General features: G+C 38.9%; 1 protein-coding gene across 1 annotated transcript in view; it reads right to left on the minus strand.

Moving 5' to 3' along the window:
• The window catches only part of Lrch1 (leucine rich repeats and calponin homology domain containing 1), a 194,031-nt gene that overhangs the window by 35,155 nt on the left and 136,436 nt on the right, over window positions 1-22,440 (minus strand). The window contains exons 6-14 of the mRNA XM_048800552.1: window positions 17,977-18,113; window positions 17,025-17,152; window positions 15,751-15,814; window positions 12,484-12,589; window positions 10,070-10,197; window positions 5,185-5,252; window positions 3,122-3,208; window positions 519-608; window positions 377-413 (exon numbers count right to left, since the gene is read on the minus strand). Coding sequence (XP_048656509.1) covers window positions 377-413; window positions 519-608; window positions 3,122-3,208; window positions 5,185-5,252; window positions 10,070-10,197; window positions 12,484-12,589; window positions 15,751-15,814; window positions 17,025-17,152; window positions 17,977-18,113 — 845 coding nt within the window. The remainder of the gene's footprint in view (window positions 1-376; window positions 414-518; window positions 609-3,121; window positions 3,209-5,184; window positions 5,253-10,069; window positions 10,198-12,483; window positions 12,590-15,750; window positions 15,815-17,024; window positions 17,153-17,976; window positions 18,114-22,440) is intronic.

Consider the following 22,440-nt stretch of genomic DNA (forward strand, 5'->3'; position numbering starts at 1 on the left):
CAATTGCTCTTGCTTTTCAGGTCTTTTCTAGCCAGACTTCTTCCTAGGGTCCAAAATCTATACTACATGGACCTAGCTCCAGTTTCTAACAAAGAGCAGGTTTCCCATGCATCACAGCGGTTGACACCTGACTCAGTGCAACTTTTTATTAAAAAATTTAAAGAATCTATGAGAAATAGCCATCTCTCATCTTTAATAGAAGGTGAGATATAACAGAGAAGCAGAATTAAGAGAAGGAAAGTATACAAACACTGAAAAATGTGTCTTGGACAAACATGGATATTGGTCTCACTCATAAAAATGTTTCCCCGGACAGATCTTCACAGAATGTGGTAGAGTATTCTGGAAAGAGCACTGCTCAGTGCTGTAGTCTTACCTCACACACTGGGGATGTCTCCAGCTGCATTTGACCACTGTGGGCACAAGGAAAGAAAAAGGAAGACATAAGGTAGAATTTAAAGCATAAGTACTTCAATGTCAAAAGAGAAATATCTTTAGTTATAAAAAGGCAAACATACTTAAGTGCAGAATCTGGTAGTTCTAAAGCTTCTGCTGATCCCATAGGATACAGATTTAAAACACTTCTCTCAGTAATATCTGCACTTAATCTAAAAAGTAAGGGGGAAGAAATGTCAGTATATTTATTAAACTTGTTATAAATTCTCCTGGTCATATTTAGTTTAAAACTTTATATAATGAAAAGCAGTGTTTATCTAAGATTAAGTGAAGAAGGGTTTATGACAAAAATGAAAAACTGTATGGCATTTCCCAACCCACGGGGGGTCAAAATATAATTTTCCATCTGTTACTGGTATTGAAATCCAACTGATTCACAATGTAAGAGAAATTTCCAATAAAAAATCCCAATTTTCATAGGTAGCATATACTAAGTTTTATTCTAGAATTTCATTAATTTACAGAAGTTGCTAAGAGTACTACAAATAAACATATGTGCCAACAACATTTGGTTCTGGTGGGAAGACCTTTGTGGTATAAACTTAATCCTCTCAATTATAAAATAAGAATTCAGAACTGTGGTGAAGCTCAGTCCTAGGGCACTTGCTTAGCATGCAGGAGGCCTGGGTTTGACCCCCAGCATCCTCCCCACTCCCAAAAAGGAAAAAGAAATCATAATCAATTTGATACACATTTTTTACTTTTGAAATTGTCTCAGGTATAGTTTTTTTGAATTACGCAACTTTAAGAGGTAAGTTGCTCTTTTTTTCAAAGAACAATGAAGCCAGGAAATCCATAAGCGATAGAAAAATTATAAAGCCATCTTTGCATATATAATTCAATAATATAATAATTATAATAATATAACACAATATAATAAATATGCCTATGAAAATGTTACCACACTAACACTGAGAAGGCCTAGAGAAGAAAACGAAATAAAGAAAAACAGGACAGCCATATTCCACTTAAGTTTCTGGACCTAAAAAAACCCCCTGGATCTATGAACTGTGAGATAAAGGAGAAACCCAATATGTATGTAAACATGTTTATTGTTAATATTTTAAAATCTAGAAATAAACATGTCTTGAATTCCCTCTCTTTATCAGAAGCAAAACAAGAAGGACTTCTACTTTAACATGATTACACTGGCTTACAAAAATACTGTTAGAAAATCAGACTTATAGTAGTTATTTCAGAATAAATAACAAAATCTAAAGTAGCCAAAGTAGTGGATTATTTTAGGGAGGAAATGAACTCCACAGGAAATGTTTCAACATTTATGATTTAAACATAGCACTTAATAAAGACGCAAACCACGTGTGGCCAGGGACATTCCTCCGGGCTCTTCCAGAGTGCAGCTACACCCACCATCCCATCCACATCGGCACAACTTGTGGCTCCAGACATTTCAGAACTGCGGAAGAGTCGGAGCTCCTCGGTTCAACCTACTCCTCATCAGAGCAGGAGATTAAGGCCCAGAACTCGGAGCCCCTTCCTCAGGGCACCCATGTCTCCCTATGGTTCCAGCCCTGCATCCCATGCCACTGCTATGTCACCCATGTGGGCTACTCTGTTTTGCTTTGGGGTTATATATTAATCAATCCAAACTTCTAAAGCGAAAAAATACTAGAAATGCCTGGAAGGAAAGAGCTGGGTCTTGTTCATCTTTATATCCCCCAAGGTACACACCATAAATCATGTTCTAAACACTCAGTGAGTGTCTGCAGAATGGAAGTTCTTTTCAAATCAATTGCTAAAGATTTCCAGTCAAACTCAACCTGACCTGCCATCATTCTTTCAAATGCCAGATGATATTGTTGGGAATATTCTCGAAAGCACTCTGCATTCACTAACCACCTTTATTATAAATTCCCAGAACCCAGATAAGAGTGCTGTGGTGTGATTCCCAAGTTCACCATATTATAAGACCACACCATGTTCACATAATTCCCAGGACTCTTGGACATTTCACAACAGACAAGCTTTGGGTCTGTTTCTCTAGTGGTCTTATAGTTATTATCTGATACCTGATATTGTCTTACTGAAAAATATTTTGTCCATGGGAATTCCATTATCCTTACCTAAGAAACAAACAAAAACTACCCACTGCATATAGCGTCCGCTATCGACAAAGGCCAACTCAAATTCAGAAATACAAATCTTTAGATTTCTAAAGATTATATTATATATATATTATTGTTTATATGTTACTTGTATTTTGGTACTATCAGAAATAAAAATAGTAATGTTTATTTATTTAATCTTCATTCTAGAAAAAATTTCCTTGTATTTCTGTAAATCAGTGGCTTAAGTTTTATGTTCTTAAAAAAAAATCTTTACACACACACAAAAAAAGTTTTACGTTCTTTTGCCATATTTCTGTTTTCTAAGTATTGTACCAAAAATCCCATGTGGATTTCATGAGAGGTGAATGAATTCCATTAAGAGCTAAAATAGGGAATTGACCACCATCTCTGCAAAATTCTGACTCTTTCACTTTTGAATCTTGGGAAACTGGTAATTAAAATGACTTTTACTTCATCAGTGGTTATACTGGTACCAAAATGTGTATATAAGTATTTTAAAAATTGAAATAAGGTACTCATTAGATTGGTAGGCATTAACTACACAGGAAACCTGGGCTAAAGGAAGACAAGCATACCCATTGGGATCTTGCAGCAAATCTACTGCTTCTCTCAGCTGCTCAATCATTGCTATATCCACGTCCTGATCTTTGGATGAACTTATTCTGTAACATAAAACCAAGTACGAAGCATGAAAACTTGATCACTAAAACATGAGTAAACTTAAAAGTAAACTTATAAAAATCTAACAGACGGAAATGATTTTGACAGATTCAATATTACAATGAAGACATGTCAGTACCCTGGAGGGCAGGGTGCCAGAGAGCCACTGGGTGGGGAAAGCTCAGTTCAGCTCAGCTTGAAGCCCCTGGTCCCCCACTGCACAATCAGGCAATAGACAAGATGGGTGGGGCTCACAGTGTGCTTTCCTGGGTTCCATGGGGTTTCCTGAGGGTTCCACTGCACCGTCTGTACTACCTCAAGACTCTGAACACCAGTTAAACCATCTGGGCTCAATTTTGTTCTTTCATACAGTGTGGGCTTCACATTGCATGGTATAGGAGAGTGGTTCTCAACCCAGACTTTATGTGCAGCAAAATCATCTGTGTGGCTTAAAACAACAGGCCAGTCCAGAAACTCTCTAGTAGGTCTGACCCCAAATAGGGTTGGTCATTTTATAAAGCTCTACGGATGATCCTATTTTTGTAAGCAGCATTGTGAACAGCAGATGTGAGTTTGAGAACAGAGTTTCTAAAGCTTTATCTAATTTTCCCTGTGAGTCTAAGGTTCTATAATCACAAGGTTCAGTGGAAGGCTCAGATCAACAACCCAGATCATGGAAAACAAAATCTTGAGAACCAAAACTCTAATCTATGTCACATGGTCCAAACTCAAATTCCTCAGAAATGGTTCATCTGATAAGATCACTCATCTGAGGGCTGGGATTGTGGCTCAGTGGTGGAGCACTTGCCTTGCAGGCGTGGGGCACTGGGTTTGATCCTCAGCACCACATAAAAATAAATAAAGACTGGTGTCCATCTATAACTTAAAAAAAATCACTCACTTCCTCCCTTATAAATTTTGCTAAATAAATATTTTATTAATAAGAGACTGGAGGGGATATTCATCTGGTGTAAGATTGCTCGGGGTTAATGGTGGCCCTCTGTGACCTTGGAAGTACAAAAATCAGTTTCTCTGGGCCCCAGTTTTATCATCTTTGAAATAGGGGACAAAAGAACTCATCTTCAGGGCTGGGGTTATAGCTCAGAAGTAGAGTGCTTGCCTCACATGTGTGAGGCACTGGGTTTGATCCTCAGCACCACATAAAAATAAATAAAATAAATAAAGATATTGTGTCAATGTTTAAAAAATTCTTATCTTCATAGGATTACTGTGAAGACCAAATGAATTGTGAACCTGTTAAGTATTTAGGACAGTGCCTGGCATGTAGTGTTTAGTGAACATAAGCTATGACACTTATCAGATTTGGGACCAGGACATTAGAGGTATATGCTCTCCCCAAACCAGAAGACCCCGTAGTTCACCTGAGGTCCAATTGTTGGCTTTTTCAGGTAAAGGAAAGCAAATGGCAATCTCCATTCTAGACATTCTAGCTAATTCTCTGAGTTACATTTCTACCCAGAGCCTCAAATCAGATAAAATTCAAGGCCAACAAAGAGGTCCAACTTTGCACTGTGCTGTGGTTTGAACTTGTCCAAAGTTCACATGTTGGAAATGTAATCTATAAGACAATAGTGTTGAGGCCTCTATGAGGATCAGGTCATGAGGGCTCTACCCTCATAAGTGGGTTCACCCTCATGCTCTTGCTACACAATATCTTTTGCCACATTACGATGCCACAGAAGTTCCTCACCAGATGCAGGCCCCTTCCATCTTGGATTTCTCAGTCTCCAGAATTGTCAACCAAATAAACTTCCACTGTTCATAAATTACTCAGTCTGTGGCATTCTGTTATAGTGGCACAAAACAGTCTAAGACACACTATTGCGCAATACTTGTGACAAACATCAGGCAGAGGGAAATTGGGAATTTCTTAATCAATATCACCCAAAGAAAAGCATGTAAAAATTCTACCAGGACAGGGTTGCCAGTGTATTTGAACTGGGTCTCTGGCACTCACATTTCCTCTGTCTGCCAGTGGGCATCCTCTTCTATCCGTAACAGCTCTTCACAGTCTTCTGCCCTGTCCTGTAGACAGAACACATGGTTTCTGAGAACCACTGGTTGTTCAGTGAAGAGTTAAAGCCTGCCCCAGCCCATATCCATGGCAGCATTATTCACAACAGTCGAAAGATAGAAACAAGCCAAGTGCACATCAATGGATGAATGGATAAACAAAATGTGATGGATACGCGTGAATGATTATTCAGCCTTAAAAACAAGGAAAGTCTCGCATTTGTTGTATACCTGGACACTATGCTAAGTGAAATAAGGCCATCACAGGTGGACAGTGCTGTATGGTCCCACTCACGTGAGGTACCCAAAGAGTCAAATCCTCCAAACAGAAAGTAAAACAGTGGTTCCAGGGACCAGGGGAAAAGGGAAGGGGGAGCTGTTCAACAGGCACCAGATTTCAGTTTTCCAAGATGAGGAGAGTCCTGGAGATGGTGAATGTACTTAACACACCCTGAATTATATGGTGACAAAACAGCTAAGATGATAATTTTATGTTACATGTATTTTGTACTAATTAAAAAATGAGATAATTAGCCTGTAATCAATCCCAACAGCTGGGAAGGCTGAGGCAGGAGGATCGAGAGTTCAAAGCCAGCCTCAGCAATAGGCGAGATAGACCCTGTTTTTAAGTAAAAAACAAAATAGGGCTGGGGATGTGGCTCAGTGGCTGAGTGCCCCTGGGTTTAATTCCCGGTAACCCCCTGCTCACCAAAAGAGGATTAAAACAAGAATAAAAACAATAAAGCTGAATCGGTTTCCTTGTTGCTCTTTTAGCACCTCCTTGTGTTGACAGATGCCTCCTTGAGTTCCTGAGTCACATATGAATGTGCATCCATGTGTTTGTGAGAGGAGACAAAGGGGGTGTGTGCAAGCCTGGGATTGTGCCTCTCCCTGTGTATGTGTTTTGGGGAAAAAAAGGTAAAAGTACTTAATGACAGAAAAATGCCTCAGAGATATCCAACAGCCCAATAATTTTCATGTGCACATTATCCAGATCTCACTCAAAGAATGTCCTCTCTGCACTGCAACCCACCCCCTGCAATGTTTCCTGAAGAGACCCCAGGAGAAGCAAATTCTGAGATAACTGACCCTGGGGGCCTCCCTTCTTTGCACTTTTGCCTCTGACACGGAGAAAACACTGCTTTAACCAGGTCAATGCAAGAACGGAAGCTGCCCCAGAGTGGCAAGGGCTGGGGCATATCCTTAACTAATGCAGGAGCAGCAGAGTCTGCAGCTATGTCATGAAGATGACGCTGGCCCTGAGGAGGAGGCCAGCCCCTCAATGTGGCCTCTGGATCAACAACACTCAGGCCTCTGCTGCCCTGACTCTACTTTCAGTGTGCAATAAAGTTAACTATATAAATGGCCACGCTGCTCTCTAAATGACAGAGAAATTCATAGGTGAAAATATACTGCCAGGAATGACCCAGGGAACGTGGTCTAGTCCTTCTTATTGGTTTCAACTATAGGAGACAGGAGTATTTCCTTCCAGTTTTCAGTCTCAAGATAAAAAGTAGCTGAGAGCATAAAACATCTCATGATTTTCAAAGTGCAGAACCAGTTTTACTGAGCTTCTTTTGCTAAGTCGGATGGCTATACAGTGAATTCTGTTTGTAGATTTGCCTACTCAAATTATTCGTTGGTAGTCCCCAAACCAGTACTCATTGTGGTGCTTCTGAGCCATCTGTAGACACATGCAGGGTGATGAAAGATGAGCCCAAAGACACACAGGCTCCCACTGAGGTGGAACAGGGGCACTGCATTCTTGTTTCAGCTCCCACGTCTAGACAAGTTTGCTTGTCATAGTCTATATAGTGCCACAATTTCATATTTTTTATGCTTAAAAATTGTGCCAAATGCTATCTAGTGCTATCAAAACCAAGAAAGGTTTTGATGTGCCTCACAGAGGACATACAGGTGGTAAGGTAAGCACGCACTCCAGTGCTATGGGCCCTGAGTTCGACGGTGACGAACCAGTGACAGACTGTCATGTGCCACGTGATGACATTTCAGTTGAGGACGCGCCACTTACATAATAGTGGAGCCACAGGGCTATATCACCCAGTAATGCTGGAGCCACCTCGGTTTCTGGAGCACTCTCTGTGCAGTTTTTACAATGATGAAACTGCTCCATATTGCATTTCTCCAGACTCAACTCCATCACTAAGTGACAAATAACTATATAAAGTGTGGTGTCGTGAAACAGAAACACATAAAATAAGGTCACTCATTGATGACTCACAGGCACTTGTCTTTTCTCTAGAGCGATGGCTCAGTACTGGAAAATTTAATATGCATAGTGATGTCACACACTATCGACTACCATGAAGAATGAAAATCAAGTGCAGTTACAAAATACAAGATGCTAACTCAGTAAACAAAACAGGATAATGTAAAACAGAACTGCTGGTCCAGGCACTGAGTGGTCTGGCACACTTGGGGGCCTCAGGCACATATTCATAGATGTTAAAGTGGTGGAAGTCAAGCCAGACATGGCCTGATTTTCAACACACAACTTATCCTTGCCCTTATAAGTTTAGGGTTTACTTCATAATTAGCATTCCCCTCTTGACTTTCCAGGACAAAGGTCTTCCAGGAAACATTTGCCAAATTGACTTCCTCATCCCTTCTCACTGCTAAAATGTCTGGCCACTAGCTCTAGTCCCTAGAGCAGACTTGTTCATGGGGTGATTCGCTTCCTGAAATCTCTGAATCTAGGGAACTTCGTTTTTCTGAAATAGCATGCTTTTCTTTACTAACCACTATCTCCTTCAAAATTTATATTTGTTGGGCCTGACTGTAATCTGAGTGACGGGAGGATTGCAAGTTCAAGACTAGCCTTATTTACTAAGACCTTATCTCAAAATAAAAAAATAAAAAGGGCTGGGATTGGGATGTAGTCCAAGCACCCCTGGGTTCAAATTCCAACACCAAAAAAAAACAAACAAAAAACTTTAAATTTAAGCATCTTTGAAATATATTCTTCAAAATTTCTATCTTTAGGGGAAATGAAAGGGGAAAAGTCCTCTAATTTTCTATGTTTTCCTGATTGAATTGTCCCATAAAGCTGATAGACAGTGGTGAAATCTGGAAGAGTCTTGTGAGAACCACTGGCCTGTCAGTGATGTGATGAGATTTGTATTTCAAGAAAAGGTTTGGTGGCAGAACATGGTGTGTGTGTGTGTGTATGTGTGTGTGTGTGCACGCACACGGCACACAAGGTAGTGCAGAAGGGAGGGGGCTCCTACAGCCATTAACTTAAGAAACAATGAGGCTCAACCAAAGCAATGCCCATGGGTCAGTGGAGATGGAAAGCATAAATGAGACTCGACAGGTTAATGACAAAGTAGAGACACAGAGTAAAGAGTTAGCTTTCCTGTTTTATCCTTCTATATGCTTTTGTAATCATGGTTGATGGTCATATTCCACACACATATGGCAGGTCCATTATTTTTGTCTTGATGGCTTGAGCACACAGGTCTCAAACAGTTCTCCTCAAGGGTGACACCCAGAGATGCTCGTTTAGGCTAGTCCAGCCCTGCTAACAGGCTCCTCAAGAGTCTAAGGAGGGTCACCTAGAGATCCCATTCTTGGCTTCAACATAGTAACTCAAAGATGAGCACCTCTCACAAGCCACAGTGACTTTATTTCACCAAAACAGGAATCCTCAACCTGAACCAAAAGGATGGGTAGAACATACCAGGGCATCTAATCAGATCATCAAGTAGCTGAGCCTGACTGCAAATCAGCACAGGCCTAGTTTTTCTCTCCTCCCTTTTTCTACCAGAATTAGGGCTTCCTGACTCCTTGGGGACTTCACTGCCCTTTCAATACTTCAGGGCAACTACAAAGTTCAGGAACACATGTCCTTGGAGTGACCTATCCACAAAGGAAGAGTTACCTCCAGATTTTAAGTCTCCACTTCTCTCTGGACACTAAGGACATAACAGGTTATACATCCTTGATCCAAAAATCTGAAATCCAAAATGCTTGGAAATCTGAATTTAATCTTTCCCTTTTTTGGGGCAGGGGGAAGAGTACTAGGGATTAAACCCAGGGGCACTTTACCATTGAGCTATATCCCCAGACCTTTTTATTATTTTGAGACAGGGTCTAAATTGCTTGGAGTCTCACCTGCTAAGCTGCTCAAGCTGGCTTTGAAACTGTAGACCTCCTGGCTCAGCCTCCCAAGTCACTGGGATTACAGGTATGTGTCACCACGCCTGACTGAAGTCTGAAACCTTGTAAGGTTCCAAAATCTGAAAATTTTTGTTAATAAACTTTGGGTTTCAGATTTGTGGATTAGGGATGTTCAACTAGCAAAATCTATGCAAAACTTCCAAATCTGAAAACCTCCAATATCTGAAACACTTCTAGTCCCAAGCACTCTAGACAAGGGATACTCCATCTGTATCTCAAGCTAAGTACTCATCTAGAACATACTGAGCAGCATGAAACTGTTTTAGCTTTTACTGAGCGAGTGATAATAGTAATTCTGGTAAGTTGAGTGATAATGGTAATTCTGGTAAGTTGACTAACTTACGTGATGCAGTGAATAGTGGAAAAACTGAGCAATTTCTGAAAACAAACCAAAACAACACAAAATCCATATGCATAAGCAGGTAAACACAGAGACATACCTGGCGAAAAGCAGTTCTGAATGTCAAAAAATAGACACACTGAGCTTTGAAAAGATGTGCTGGAGGCTTCAGGCAGGCCACAGCAAGAGGGACTTTGAAGGTGATGGATTGGAAACCCTGAACTTAAGTTCTGAAGTGCCCAACAGAAGAATGCAAGTAAGAAAAATTAATTGATCCTCAAAACCTTACCTTAATATAGTTCATAAATCCCGAATGAAGAACATCTGCCCCATCAGCAAACTGGTCTCTTTGTTTTCCTGAGTTGTTGTTGTCCCCCAAAAGGGAAGGCTCTGGTGGAAATTCCTGATGAAATTCCCCTATTAGGGAAATACGGAGAAAGGAAGAAAGCATGATTTCGTGACGGAAGCATAAAGCACAGCGATCCTCAAACACATCATCTAATTGTTTTCACCTCCTCTCTTAGTTATTACAGAGGTATAGGAATGACCCAGATTTTCTTTTCCCTATAGAATCTGAGGAAAAGATTTTTTAAAAAATGGGAGAGGAACAAAATTAAATGAAAGTCTCCAACTGAATTTACAAAGTCAAGACTTCTTTGTGGCTTGGTTCATCATGAGAGAAACAAAATTTCCTCTTACTCTTTTAAGAAATTGAAAAAACAAATTATAAAAGAGGGCTTCTGTGTCCTCTTTTGAGTAATTGTTTCAAATTCCAGGTTCAACAAATATTTAATTAGCAGCTGCTAACTGGCAGGTATTATGCAATACACTTGGGGGCTTAAAAGAATCAGTCAAATATGACTCTGTCCTTAGGAAGCAGATAATCTCAAGGAAGACTGTGGGACAGGACTAGACAAGAGCCCCCAATCCTAGCAAACAGAAATGACTGCAAAAAAGTCCCACAGGGGTACAGGCATGTTTAGGTGGGGCACAACCAAGGGGAACATGTTCCAAGGGATGAAGGAGAAGCAAAAGAAACAGTATGAGGAACTCTTCTGACCAATCTGAAGACTAAAAACGTTCTGCTTCAAGCACTCACATAACCAGCAAGATACCCTCACCCAGAACAGGTTGAAAGGGGGCTCCCTAATAGCAGATTTCTTAATCCTTTAATTTGAAAATTCTGCCTAAAATGCCCTCCTGTTTTGCATAATGTCACAGTTTTGCCTTCATTAATACAATGGCAGTTATTAGGCAAGGAAACAGTTCTATTTTTGGACAATGTATGCTTCCAATCATAAGTTTAATGCTGATCTTCTTACGTGTAATGCTAACCTTAAGCGCTGAACTTAAAAACTTAAATCCAAGTAGTAGAAGCAAACATCAAATTTTGAGTAGCTTTAAACAACTCTCTCATTATTAATGTGAGCATTCTTAAACTATCACAGAGATAATCTGTATATTAACCTTGTTCTTTATTATTCCTGCATCATGAAATCCTTTGTGCCACAAATCAGAAAACATCGAACTTTAGTATTTTCCCTAAAAGTCATTGGGAAACAGTCATCATAATAATGTAACTTGATATGAAATTAGTTACAAGGATTTTGAATGTCTGCAAGCCTCCATGTTTGGTGATCATTTCATGATTATTTAACAACAACAGAGCTGGGCATGGTGATGCACACCTGTAATCCCAGCAACTTGGGAGACTGAGGCAAGAGGATCCCAAATTCAAGGCTAGCCTAAGAAATTTAGTGAGGTCCTGAGCAACTTAGCAAGACCATGTCCCAAAGTAAAAAAATAAAAAGGGTTGGGGATGTGGTTTAGTGTTAAAGCACCCCCAGGTTCAATCTCCAGTACCAAAAGAAGAAGAAGAGCAACTTGGGAGCTATGAAGTTCAGCAGCTACCTAATCAAATTATCTCATCCATAGGGGAGGTAATTAAAATCAACTGACTTGTCCAAAGTCAAGAAAGTTCCTGAACTACATTAGCTACCCTCATGTGGAGTTAGATGTGGCTGTGAACTGAAGTCTAGCTTGTAAGTAAGTAATGGACACTCTCCCAGGACCATTACTAGCAACAAACCCCTGCCAGCAAACCTCCATGTTCTTTCCCTTCTGGTTTAAAACAGAGGAATTGTTTGTTTAATCTCAAGGAAGACTGTGGGACAGGAATCTTAGTCCTGTATTAACAAAAGAGAGTCACAGGACAAAAGTAGAATGAGTCCTTGAATCAAAGCTTGGAGTGGAGTTCCCTGTACATCACTAACTCACTAACTCCCATTTGGACTTAATTTGGATTGTGTTAAATCACTGATATTGGGGGATTTTATGTGTGACAGCAGCTAAGGTTGTCCTAACTAATATATCTACCATCTCAAAATTTTCTTTCCTAAAATGGATTTAAAGAATCTTTTGTAAACCTCCATAATGTGAATAATTCTACTATTTACTGTAGGACGTGGTACCGGCAAGTTACTCAAACTCTCTGACACTTGGCTCTCTCCTGTATAAAATGGAGATGAGTAGAATATCTATCTCAGCAGTCTGAATTTTAAAAATCTCCTTTCCAGATGAACACAATGCCTGAATCAGGGGTAATGTGCAATAAACATTAACTATTATCACTGCCACATTTGTGCATGTGTTATTTTAAACATAACCTTTGAAACTTGAAAACAAGCACTTCTTCCCTCAGACCTTTATTGGGGCTAAGGCGATGGCACTGGTCCTCCTTGATGATCTGGTCTTCCTCCATGATATTTGACATTGGCACATTAAGGCTAACCGTGTCTTCATCAGAAGGCTGAAAAGATACAGCACACAGTTTCATCCAAGTGAGTTTTATCAATGGAAAAAAAGAGAACACTGTATTAAAACAATATCCTGTGATCCTTGCAAACATTATGTTGAGTAAGAGAAGCCAGACACAAAGGACAATTCTACCTGTTGAAGTTGAAAACCAGAATACTGCTTCCATGGCATTTGAACTCAGGATAGTGGGTGTTCTTGGGGTAAGGGTGGGTGCATGAGCCAGGATTTCTGGGGTACTGGAAAAATGGTTTCTTGCTGTGGAAGCTGGGTCACTAACACTGATGGTACACATGCACTTCTCTTATGTATGTTCTGAGCGAACTCTTGTCAGCTATCTACCTTTTTCTTAACTAAGAACCCATATTAAGGGTACTAAAAAGGACTATGTAATATCCAAATATTATAGTAATTCATAATTATTCCTAATAATATATAACTTAGGCCTAAGTCCAACCAATCACTTTAATCACTCTGAGACCTGAACACAAGGCTAATTTACCAAAACTACATGTGAGTTTCATCTGGCTAGCCATAAAGAGCTGGCTATGAAGATCTGTGACAGTATCTTATTTACTCAGCCTGCCTTTTACATGTGACATTAAGCTTCAGTTTATCTCCTTGGTTCAGGCTGAGGAAGCTGCGCTATATATAAGAGCCAAACAATGGCAGTCATTAAAAAGGAACATGTGGGCTGGGGTTGTGGGTCAATATAGAGCGCTCACCTAGTACATGCAAGGCCCTGGGTTCAATCCTCAGCACCACATAAAAATAAATAAATAAAATAAAGGTATTGTGTCCAACTATAACTAAAAAAGGAAATATTAAAACAAAACAAAACAAAAAAAGAGGGCATGTGTTTGGTGATTTTCAGAATAAAGCTTCAATGTAGTTATTGGAGTTAGTCCTCTCTGAGGATTCCTTTCCCATAGCAGTTGATGAGGTTTATTCAGAAAAGCTGTCACAAATGAAATATGGGGTGGATGCAGTGCTATAATCCCAGCAGTTCAGGAGGCTGAGGCAGGAGGATTGTGAGTTCAAAGACAACCTCAGCAAAAGTGAGGTGCTAAGCAACACAGTGAGACCCTGTCTCTAAATAAAATACAAATTAGGGCGGGGGATGTGGCTCAGTGGTTGAGTGCTCCTGAGTTCAATCCCTAGTACCCCCATCAAAAACAAAACAACAACAACAACAACAAAAATGAAATACGGAGGCTCATTAATTTTCCTGTCTCCATTTCTCCGTTGTTTTTTAGTAAAAAGGTTTCTAAGTCCCAGGGACCAGAAATCTCCCCGGAACACATTTCAGGTGATTATGACCTGCTCCTAAATTCCTGAGGCTAGGACCTTTAGAGTTTGTCCCTATTTACTTTTGGACACATGAGCAGATTGTTTGGAAACTGGTGGAAGCGAGCATACACTTCATTCTTCAAACAAATGTTCGGAGGACTCTGCACGTTCTTGCTTGTTTATCTTAAAAAAGTAGATTTTTAATTTCTTCATGACAAATGCAAAAACAATCAGACAATGATAATAGCCAAAGAAAGGGAATGAGAAGTGATTCCTGAGGCCCACAATGAAATCCTAGTGGAGGAGGGGGTAACATAGTTGCCAAAGAAACAATAGAACAATCCATAGGAGAAAGAAAAACCCTTCTCAGTCCAACAAATTTCTTAGAGGCATTCTTAGGTAATAAGACTACAGTGTGAGAAAAGAAAACATCAAAGAGAAGTCATACATTTTATTCTGCAGAATATAATCCTTTCTGCAGCCTCTTTTCCCTCCACCACCCCCATCTTAAAAATTGACCAAAATTCCAAAGATATGCATTGAATTAAAGGGAAGACAATAAATCCTTAGGTTCCTCTTAGAATGATATTAGCATCCTACTTAAGCTAAGAGTAACAGAGGAATAATGAACATCTTTGAGTAATGTTTTATTAATGAATTTAATTAGCTTTAGAAGGGAGACAGAGGATAAAGCAGAGTCTGTTTTAATTTAATAGAAAATAAGTATAGGGAGAGTAGTTTCTATAACAATGGCCCATTTGAGGGGCCTTATGAGTTTTAATAAAGCCAAAGGGGATAAATTAAAATGCAACTTAGAAAGCTCTGTGTTTAGTATGCCACCCCACCAGGGAACCCTGGTCAACTATTAATGTGGCTTTGTGTAGGCCATTTTCTTTTACTGACCCTGGACTTCTTCTGCTAACTCTTCTTCCTTTCAAAATGTTCTGTATTCAAAAAATGTTGAGGAATCTTACTTTTTTTTTTTTAATACACTGCTTTACAGAGCGTTTTTTGGAAAACAAATCCCAAAACCTTAGCTACCTATTAAACCACCAAGATCTGAGAACTGGGGAAAGGCTCCTCTGGAGTCACACAGCAGAAATGTGATCTCCTTAGAGAGGTGACTGTCCTATTAGGAACAAATTCTTCAAAGAGGATCATGATGGTTCAGGACTTAATTACTATAAAATCTCAGTAACTTCCCTCAAAAAAAGGAAAGAGTATTGATGAGCTCCCCGGACCACATCTATCCCTTCTCATTCTCTCAGTGAAGAAGCTCCATTTAATGGTACATTAACGTAAGACCTGGGAGGGGGGCTCTAATACAGGATATGAGATAATAAATGTATGAATGAACAGTGATCTGTAATCACTAGAGAAACTCTAGCCTGTGAAACCTCTTAGCTTACAAATTAACCAGACTTTTATTCAACTAAACAGTACACAATTTGTTTCAGGAAAACAGTTATTGTTGTCAAACACAGCTATAAATGCACTAAATGCACTCCCTATCAGTAAACTACAAAAATGCAACATACACTTGACTTCTTCACATTTATGCATGCATATAACAACATTTTCCTAAGTTCACTTAAAAATTAGCATATTTTAAAAGTTCTTCATGGATACTTGTATACCATTTAGTCATTTCATAAATATTTATTAAACATTCAAGGATATTCCAGGTAATATGTGGGAGTGGCTAATATCTGCATAACCCTTAGAGAATTTCAAATTGCTTTCACAGAACATGATCACATAGTCTCATGCAGATGCATCAAAGTCCTTTTCCAGAAAGGAGTTTAGCAAACATGGACAGATATATCCATTAGCACAAAAGAAAAAAGATCTGGTCACTAGTTTTACCTCAGTAGCCGATAATCGCTTATCTCCATTATCACTTCCAACTCCCGAATCAGAATCCTTCTTGCTGGGATAGATGTCATCAATATTGAATTCATTTAGGAAAAATTAAAAGCACAAGTCACACCAAGATATATCAATTATATTCTAATAGTTACTTTCCTATACAAATTTGTATTATTATTATTATAAGGCAACAAATCAGCCTAGTATTAAAGATTATAAAGACACAGACCCTACAAAAATCATAGATTTGTACCACCCAAAAATACAAGAGAAATTCTTTATGTTCAGTTTTTCCCACTCTTAGATTTCATGATTCTTTGAAACAGTTACCAATTTTCTTATTTATTCCAGCATATAAAAAAGCAGTAAACTGCGTAACTGTTTTACCTCTTAGCTTACAAAATGTTTTCAAGAATTCTGTATACTTTTATTTGGTGATTATATAAACTTGATAGAATCTTTACAAACATAAAATAATGGATACATACTTGAAACATTACTTGAAAATACAATTAGGGTAGTCTTTTAAGTTGCCCTGTTTAGGAAAAAGTGAGGAAAAGACTTCTGCAATGGAGACTCCTCTGAAAGGACTTGTATTTCTCCAAGTGTGTTCATTGTGGGAATTTTGTTTGGAAGGTCATTTGGAAGGTCAAAGCCTGATTTATGCTATAAATGACCCAAGGACATGTGAAAGGATCTCAGCACTTCCATTTGAAACAGGAAGTGGCAAAAAACTACACATTGCATTTCTGAGAAACAATTTTTTAAAAGCCTTGTGTTCTTCTTAACAAAGTTCAGAAGGCACACTGAAAAATCAGTAATTGTTAAAAGGGCATGTCTGAGCTTACCTGACTGATAAGTAAAAAATGCCCACATTTATATTATAGATCTAACTTATATGTATCCATACACTACTCAGGAAGGACTGATTATTGATTAGGAAATGAAAGCTGAGATATTAAGAGATGCCAAAACATTCTCAACAGCTTCAATTTTTCTTATTCCAGTAGTTTCTGAACTCTGAATTATAAAGTAGAATTGGGTGGTTGAAGCAAATAAATTTTTGTTGGTTACCTGAACAGGCTTGGCCTAAGCAATTTTTTTTCCTTTTTTAAAAAGAAATAGATTTATTATTCTGATCTTAAAATAGCATAGGCTCACATGGGGGTTGGATGGTGGTCACCAATAATGACAATAGGCAATAAAGCCCTCAATTTAAATTCAGATGGGAAGCCTCCTAGATGTTTTTCTGAGTGAAGGCATGGACTCACCTGTCTTCAATATGCTGGTGTAAGTGAGGCCTCTCCATGGTGTGGAGATAAAGGGAGTCAGTTGTCTTAATCTGGCACGCTTGTATGCTCAGATACTTAAATATGTGCACTTTGCCCTTTGTGCAAATCTACAGAGAAATTAATAAAGCACATTAAATTTTTAATGACAAAACAAATTTTAAGTACCAGATACATAACCACATATTTTAGTTTTCACAATTTCAGTTTATGTAACACTCTAACTATGCACACTAAATTGGACCTTTCCAAAACATGTAAGGATTTGGGGAATCATTTCTACAAATTCTACTTTGACTAAAAAACCATGCTCAAGAAATTCCTGACTTTTTAAAAAATTAAACTACAAAATTCTAACAGAGATGTATTTAAGTATAGTGTAATAAGTATAACAGATAACTGGACTAGCAGCATTCCAATAACAAAAGATGATAAAAGCAGAATTATTTTCAAGCCCATAAGGAAGTAATTAACAGTTTATAAATAATTGAAGGTTTATGAACTTAAGTCATTTGAAAAATGACTAAACATGAAAACATTTACATATTTACATCCGAAAGAACATCTACTTCTTATTGTTCTTATGCTTATATCTGAGCTTGAGCCCTATCTCTAAACAATCAATAATCAGTTTTTAAGATGTTTAAACTCCATTTTGCAGCTATGATTCAAATGAGGAGCATAGTACCCCTTTTGTAAATCACCTGCTCCATGAAAAAGTTTCTAAGGTATGTATACATGACAAAAATCAAATACATAATTCTGGAGCTGGAATAGTCAAAATAGTGAGTCAAATGCAGGTAAACAGATTGGATTCCGCAGAAGGCAACTTAGTATAGTCTGATTCACCTAGGGTTTCATCTTTTCAGATTTGGCACTTGCTTCTGATCACAACTGATACAGTATTATTCAGCAGATAATGGAAGTGGCTCACCTGAGCTGGTGGGGACTGCAGGGGATTGTTCTCAAGCAGCAACACTTGCAACTGCTTCATCTCTCTAAAGCAGATGGGAATCACCAGCACTTTGTTGCAAGAAAAGTCAAATTTTACCAAGGGAAGATCTACTAGTTCTAAAAGAATAGAAAAAAAATTTTTTTTTTTTCAGAAAACAACCTAATCAAATGGCTAAACATTCTCAACTTAATTTTCTTTTTAGTGGGAAAAACATCACTTAGCATAATCAAAAATAAGTCGTGTATTAGGAATACGTAGTATGTATACACAGAATTTCATTAAATGGGAAAAAATCTTTCACTGGGATCTCTGTAATTGTTGTTAGTTCTGGTAAGAGCTGAAAACACTTGATATTTACAATGTCTATTGTTTAAAAAGTCCCCCTCCCCTTTTTTTTCCAGCAAAAGAATCATGCAGGCCATGTCACACAGGATATGTTTGTGTTTCAACTTTAAACTGTTTTCAAGTAACACTTGCTAGCACATGAATAATATGCTAATTACAGAATATTCTTATCTATTCAATGTATCTGGGTTGGCATAATCCCAGAACTAGTTAAAATAAACATGTTTATGTTTCTTTTAAATGGATTTTATCAAATGTTGTCTAATTTAGGATTTTTCCAATGGCCCCTATAATTCTGATTTGATGAGGCTTTATTCCACTGCTTTTTAAGTCCTGTGTAGCTCTGCTAACAAGATGGAACATTATACTTAGCTTAAAATCCCCACCCAGTGGCACAGTAAACACTCAGTAATTTCAAGCATTCAAACCGACATTGGCAGCTGCTAGAAACAAGTCAAATGTATTCCATAGAGCAAAGAAAGGCTGAACCACGCCAGAATCCGGGGTGATGCTGGCAAATCACTGAGCACTCGGTCAGAGGCTATGGGAGGTTCACTCCAGAACGGGACTCCGGCACTCTTATTATGGGATTCTTGGTGCTTTAAAATATTCCAGCAGTTCCAAAGTGAAGGAGGGCAAGAACCAGATAAAGAAAAGGATCTTACAAACAGAGAGGAAGAATTCACACTATATCCCTCCTGCCTCCACCATGCCTAAGGGTTTTCACATTACTTGGCAACACAGCTTAAAATTCCACCACCAGAGATTTCCCTAGTCAGGAGTGTCTTCTTCCCAGAATTCATCATGCTCTAGGAGTAGAAGGGACTTTCCTTCTTTCATACCTTAGTGAATTACTTAGTCTTAGGCAAAGGAGTGGCGGGCCTGAAAGTTTAGGAGGCAGGAGCACGCCCAACTCTCAGGTCCCAGAGTCAGGTCCATGATAGGTGAGTTATGTAGAAACTCAGAAAGTGTATTTTTAAAACAGAGACCCCTGGGCCAGAAGCCAAGGAATTTTTATTGCATATTGTCCTTAGCAGTTAGTTCACTGCTCAAACACAGCTCTCATTTGGACTCACAGGAGGATGAGCACCTCAGGCCACATTAGTCATGGAGGTCATTTGGACGAAGGGGCTGGGAGCAGCTGTCGTGGAGACAGAGGTAAGCCCGGAGGACTTAGAAGCACAGAAATAAAAGGAAAAGGAAAGTTTAGATGCACACACACACACCCCTTTTATATTGATACTAGAGATTGAACCTGGGGTGCTTTAACACTGAGCCGCGTCCTCAGCCCTTTTTATTTTTCTTTTTGAGACAGGGTCTCACTAAGTTGCTCAGGACCTCACTAAGTTGCTGAGGCTGGCTGTGAACTTGCAATCCTCCTGCTTCACCCTCCAAAGTTGCTGAGATTACACGTGCATGGCACCATGCTCGGCTAGATGTCCTTTCTTCTAGTTCCTAAAAATGCTAAGGATGAGGGGGATTACAACAGAGAGCTTCCTCCCTACTGCAATGCCAAGTCTCACCCAACTCAGGGTATCAAATCAGTGGCAGAATGTAACAGGACTCCAGATCTTTGCCACTTAAAATTAAAACCCTGAAGGATAGACTAAAGGGCTAAATTCATGCGAGAATAGCAGGATGTAACTTACAGGGAAAAAAACAAAGGAATGACTCGATAATGATGATTTTCTTTCTTGTAGTTTCTATTTGGAATGCTGAATTTCTGTAGCAGCTTTGGAACATGAGAACTCGACAAGTTTCCCAGCAATGAAATGAGAGACTGCAAGGACAGTCCAAAAAAGGTTCAAAGAAATGGAGAAAGGTAAGGAAGAAAAAGGATCAAAGAGAAGAAGAGGAGAAGAGGGAGGACAAGAATAAGGAGGAGTAATCCCATTTCTCTCTCTCCACTGCAAAGAGGGGCAATGAATGGATATTTTAGCCCTCTGTTCATTCTGGCTCCAGAAAGAACAAAATATGGTCTCCTCGTTGTAGTAGTTGTATAAAACCACCACAAAATTGATATGCGTAATTAGGCCACAGAGTTCTCTCTTTTTTCCCCCTCCTCAAATTGAAAGCATATGAGGAGGGGTTCCCAAAGAAGACACACATGTAAGTAATATGCACAGTTCCTAAAGCACACTGCCTGAAAGCATTATCAGTGCTATTCTGTCAACAGAGTTCTCCAGAGTGAAACAAAAAAGAAACTGGATACTCAGGAAATCTTTCTTTCTTTCTTTCTTTCTTTTTTTTTTTAAACAAGGATTTTCCAGAAACTAAAGTTTTAGCTTTGAATCTATTTTTAAAATTATCAAAACTGAGAAAACATAATCTTGGAAAGTAGAGCAATTTGTGACTGATCTTTTTAGGGAAAGGAATATTTCTCAAGTGAGAGAATAAGAAGAGGTGAGAGGTGGGCTGTGGCTGTGGTACAGTGGTAGAGAGCACTTGTCTAGCACATGCGAGGTGCTGGGTTGATCCTTAGAACCACATAAAAAATAAATCAATCAGATACAGGAATTGTGTCCAACTAAAACTAAAAGATAGAAAAATTTAAATTTAAATTTAAATTTAAAAAAAGGAGAGGTGAGAGAAACAAAAACCTAGATTTTGCAGGTATACCCTTTTTCCAAACACTTCTAGATTATTACAGCAAACTGTAAAATGATGTCAATCATTTTTTCTTTTGGAAATCAAGAGTTCGATTTTTTGTGATGCTTTCACAAAACATAAGCGTGGGGATCCAATTTAAAGGAAAGTTTTCTTTCATGTGTGAAAACGGATGTGTATAAATTTGCTCTTAATAAAAAGTCTCCCATTTGTAACTTGCATAAGCCAAGAAAAGCTTACATACATTCAAAAAATGTGACTGCATGCTGACAAGATGAAAAATCACTATTTTTATATGAATGCATCTCAAGTAATAAAGTAATAAATCTTACACTGAGATACTTTCTAATTCTACTTCTTTAAAAATGTAAATCAGCAGGAGAAAGGTGGGAGGTGGCTGGTGAGCACCTGATCTTCCAGCCATCAAACACCATGCATTTTGCCAAGTTGTCGTCCAGGAATCCATGAGCTCTGTTCTCTTGCCTTGAAGAATGAGACAGCTCAAGCCAAAGATCAAGATGTGGGAACAGGACAATAAAAAAATCAGGTAGCTCTCAAGTTGGTGCATTAATGTCAAATGAACCTGATGCTTACCACTTCCAAATACCTGCTTTTGGTTTTAGATTTTTTTGTTTTATTTTTTAAGTTATATATAATAGTAGAATGTATTCTGACATATTACACACATAAGGAATGTAACTTCTCATTCTTCTGGTTGCACATGATGTAGAATTACATTGGTCTTGTAATCAGATATATTTTTAAGTTTATGTTTGACTATCGGGTATGTCTAGATTCCTCAAACCAAAACTATGGAAAGCAAGATGATCTTTGAAAGTGAGCGTGTGTGATTCAGCATTCTACTGCTCATCTATTCCTTCCTGACCCAGGCCCAAACCCAAATTTGAAATCCATATCCATTACCCACAACAGGGCTGCTTTCAAGCAGCCTATCTAAATGAATCTTCTTTTTATGTGAACCCTCATATACCATACTGGAGGGACATGCTGCAGAAGCCCACAACTTCCAGAGCAGGGCTGTCTGAGGTACTCTTCATGCTCAGGGACAGGAAGACCCAAGTCTCAATGCTGAGGCTATGGGACCTGCATGGTGAAATTCACCAAAACTACCAGTGACCAAGGCTCAACCCTCAGGGGTAGCACCCTCACCAAGAACTGAATCTGAATACTGGGGTTCACAACCAGGGCTCGCAGATCCCCAAGGCTAGAAATCTTGCTAGCCAGGTTCTTCAGGATCTTTCAGGTCTAAGCGTGTCCCCTAAACTATTGGCTTCATTTCCCATAACATCACACATGTATCCAAAAACAATTCATGCTGCTGCTATTACAAACGGTTGGCTTGTGTGCCCCTAAATCCTAACCCTATATCAGGCTATGAATGTATTTGGAGACATGGCCTTCAATGAGGTCATTAGGATTTAATCCCTTGGTGTCACTGTAAGAAGAGACCAGGACACAGACACACATAGA

Source organism: Marmota marmota, unplaced genomic scaffold (assembly GCF_001458135.2).
Source record: "Marmota marmota marmota unplaced genomic scaffold, marMar, whole genome shotgun sequence".
Classification (NCBI taxonomy): Eukaryota; Metazoa; Chordata; class Mammalia; order Rodentia; family Sciuridae; genus Marmota; species Marmota marmota.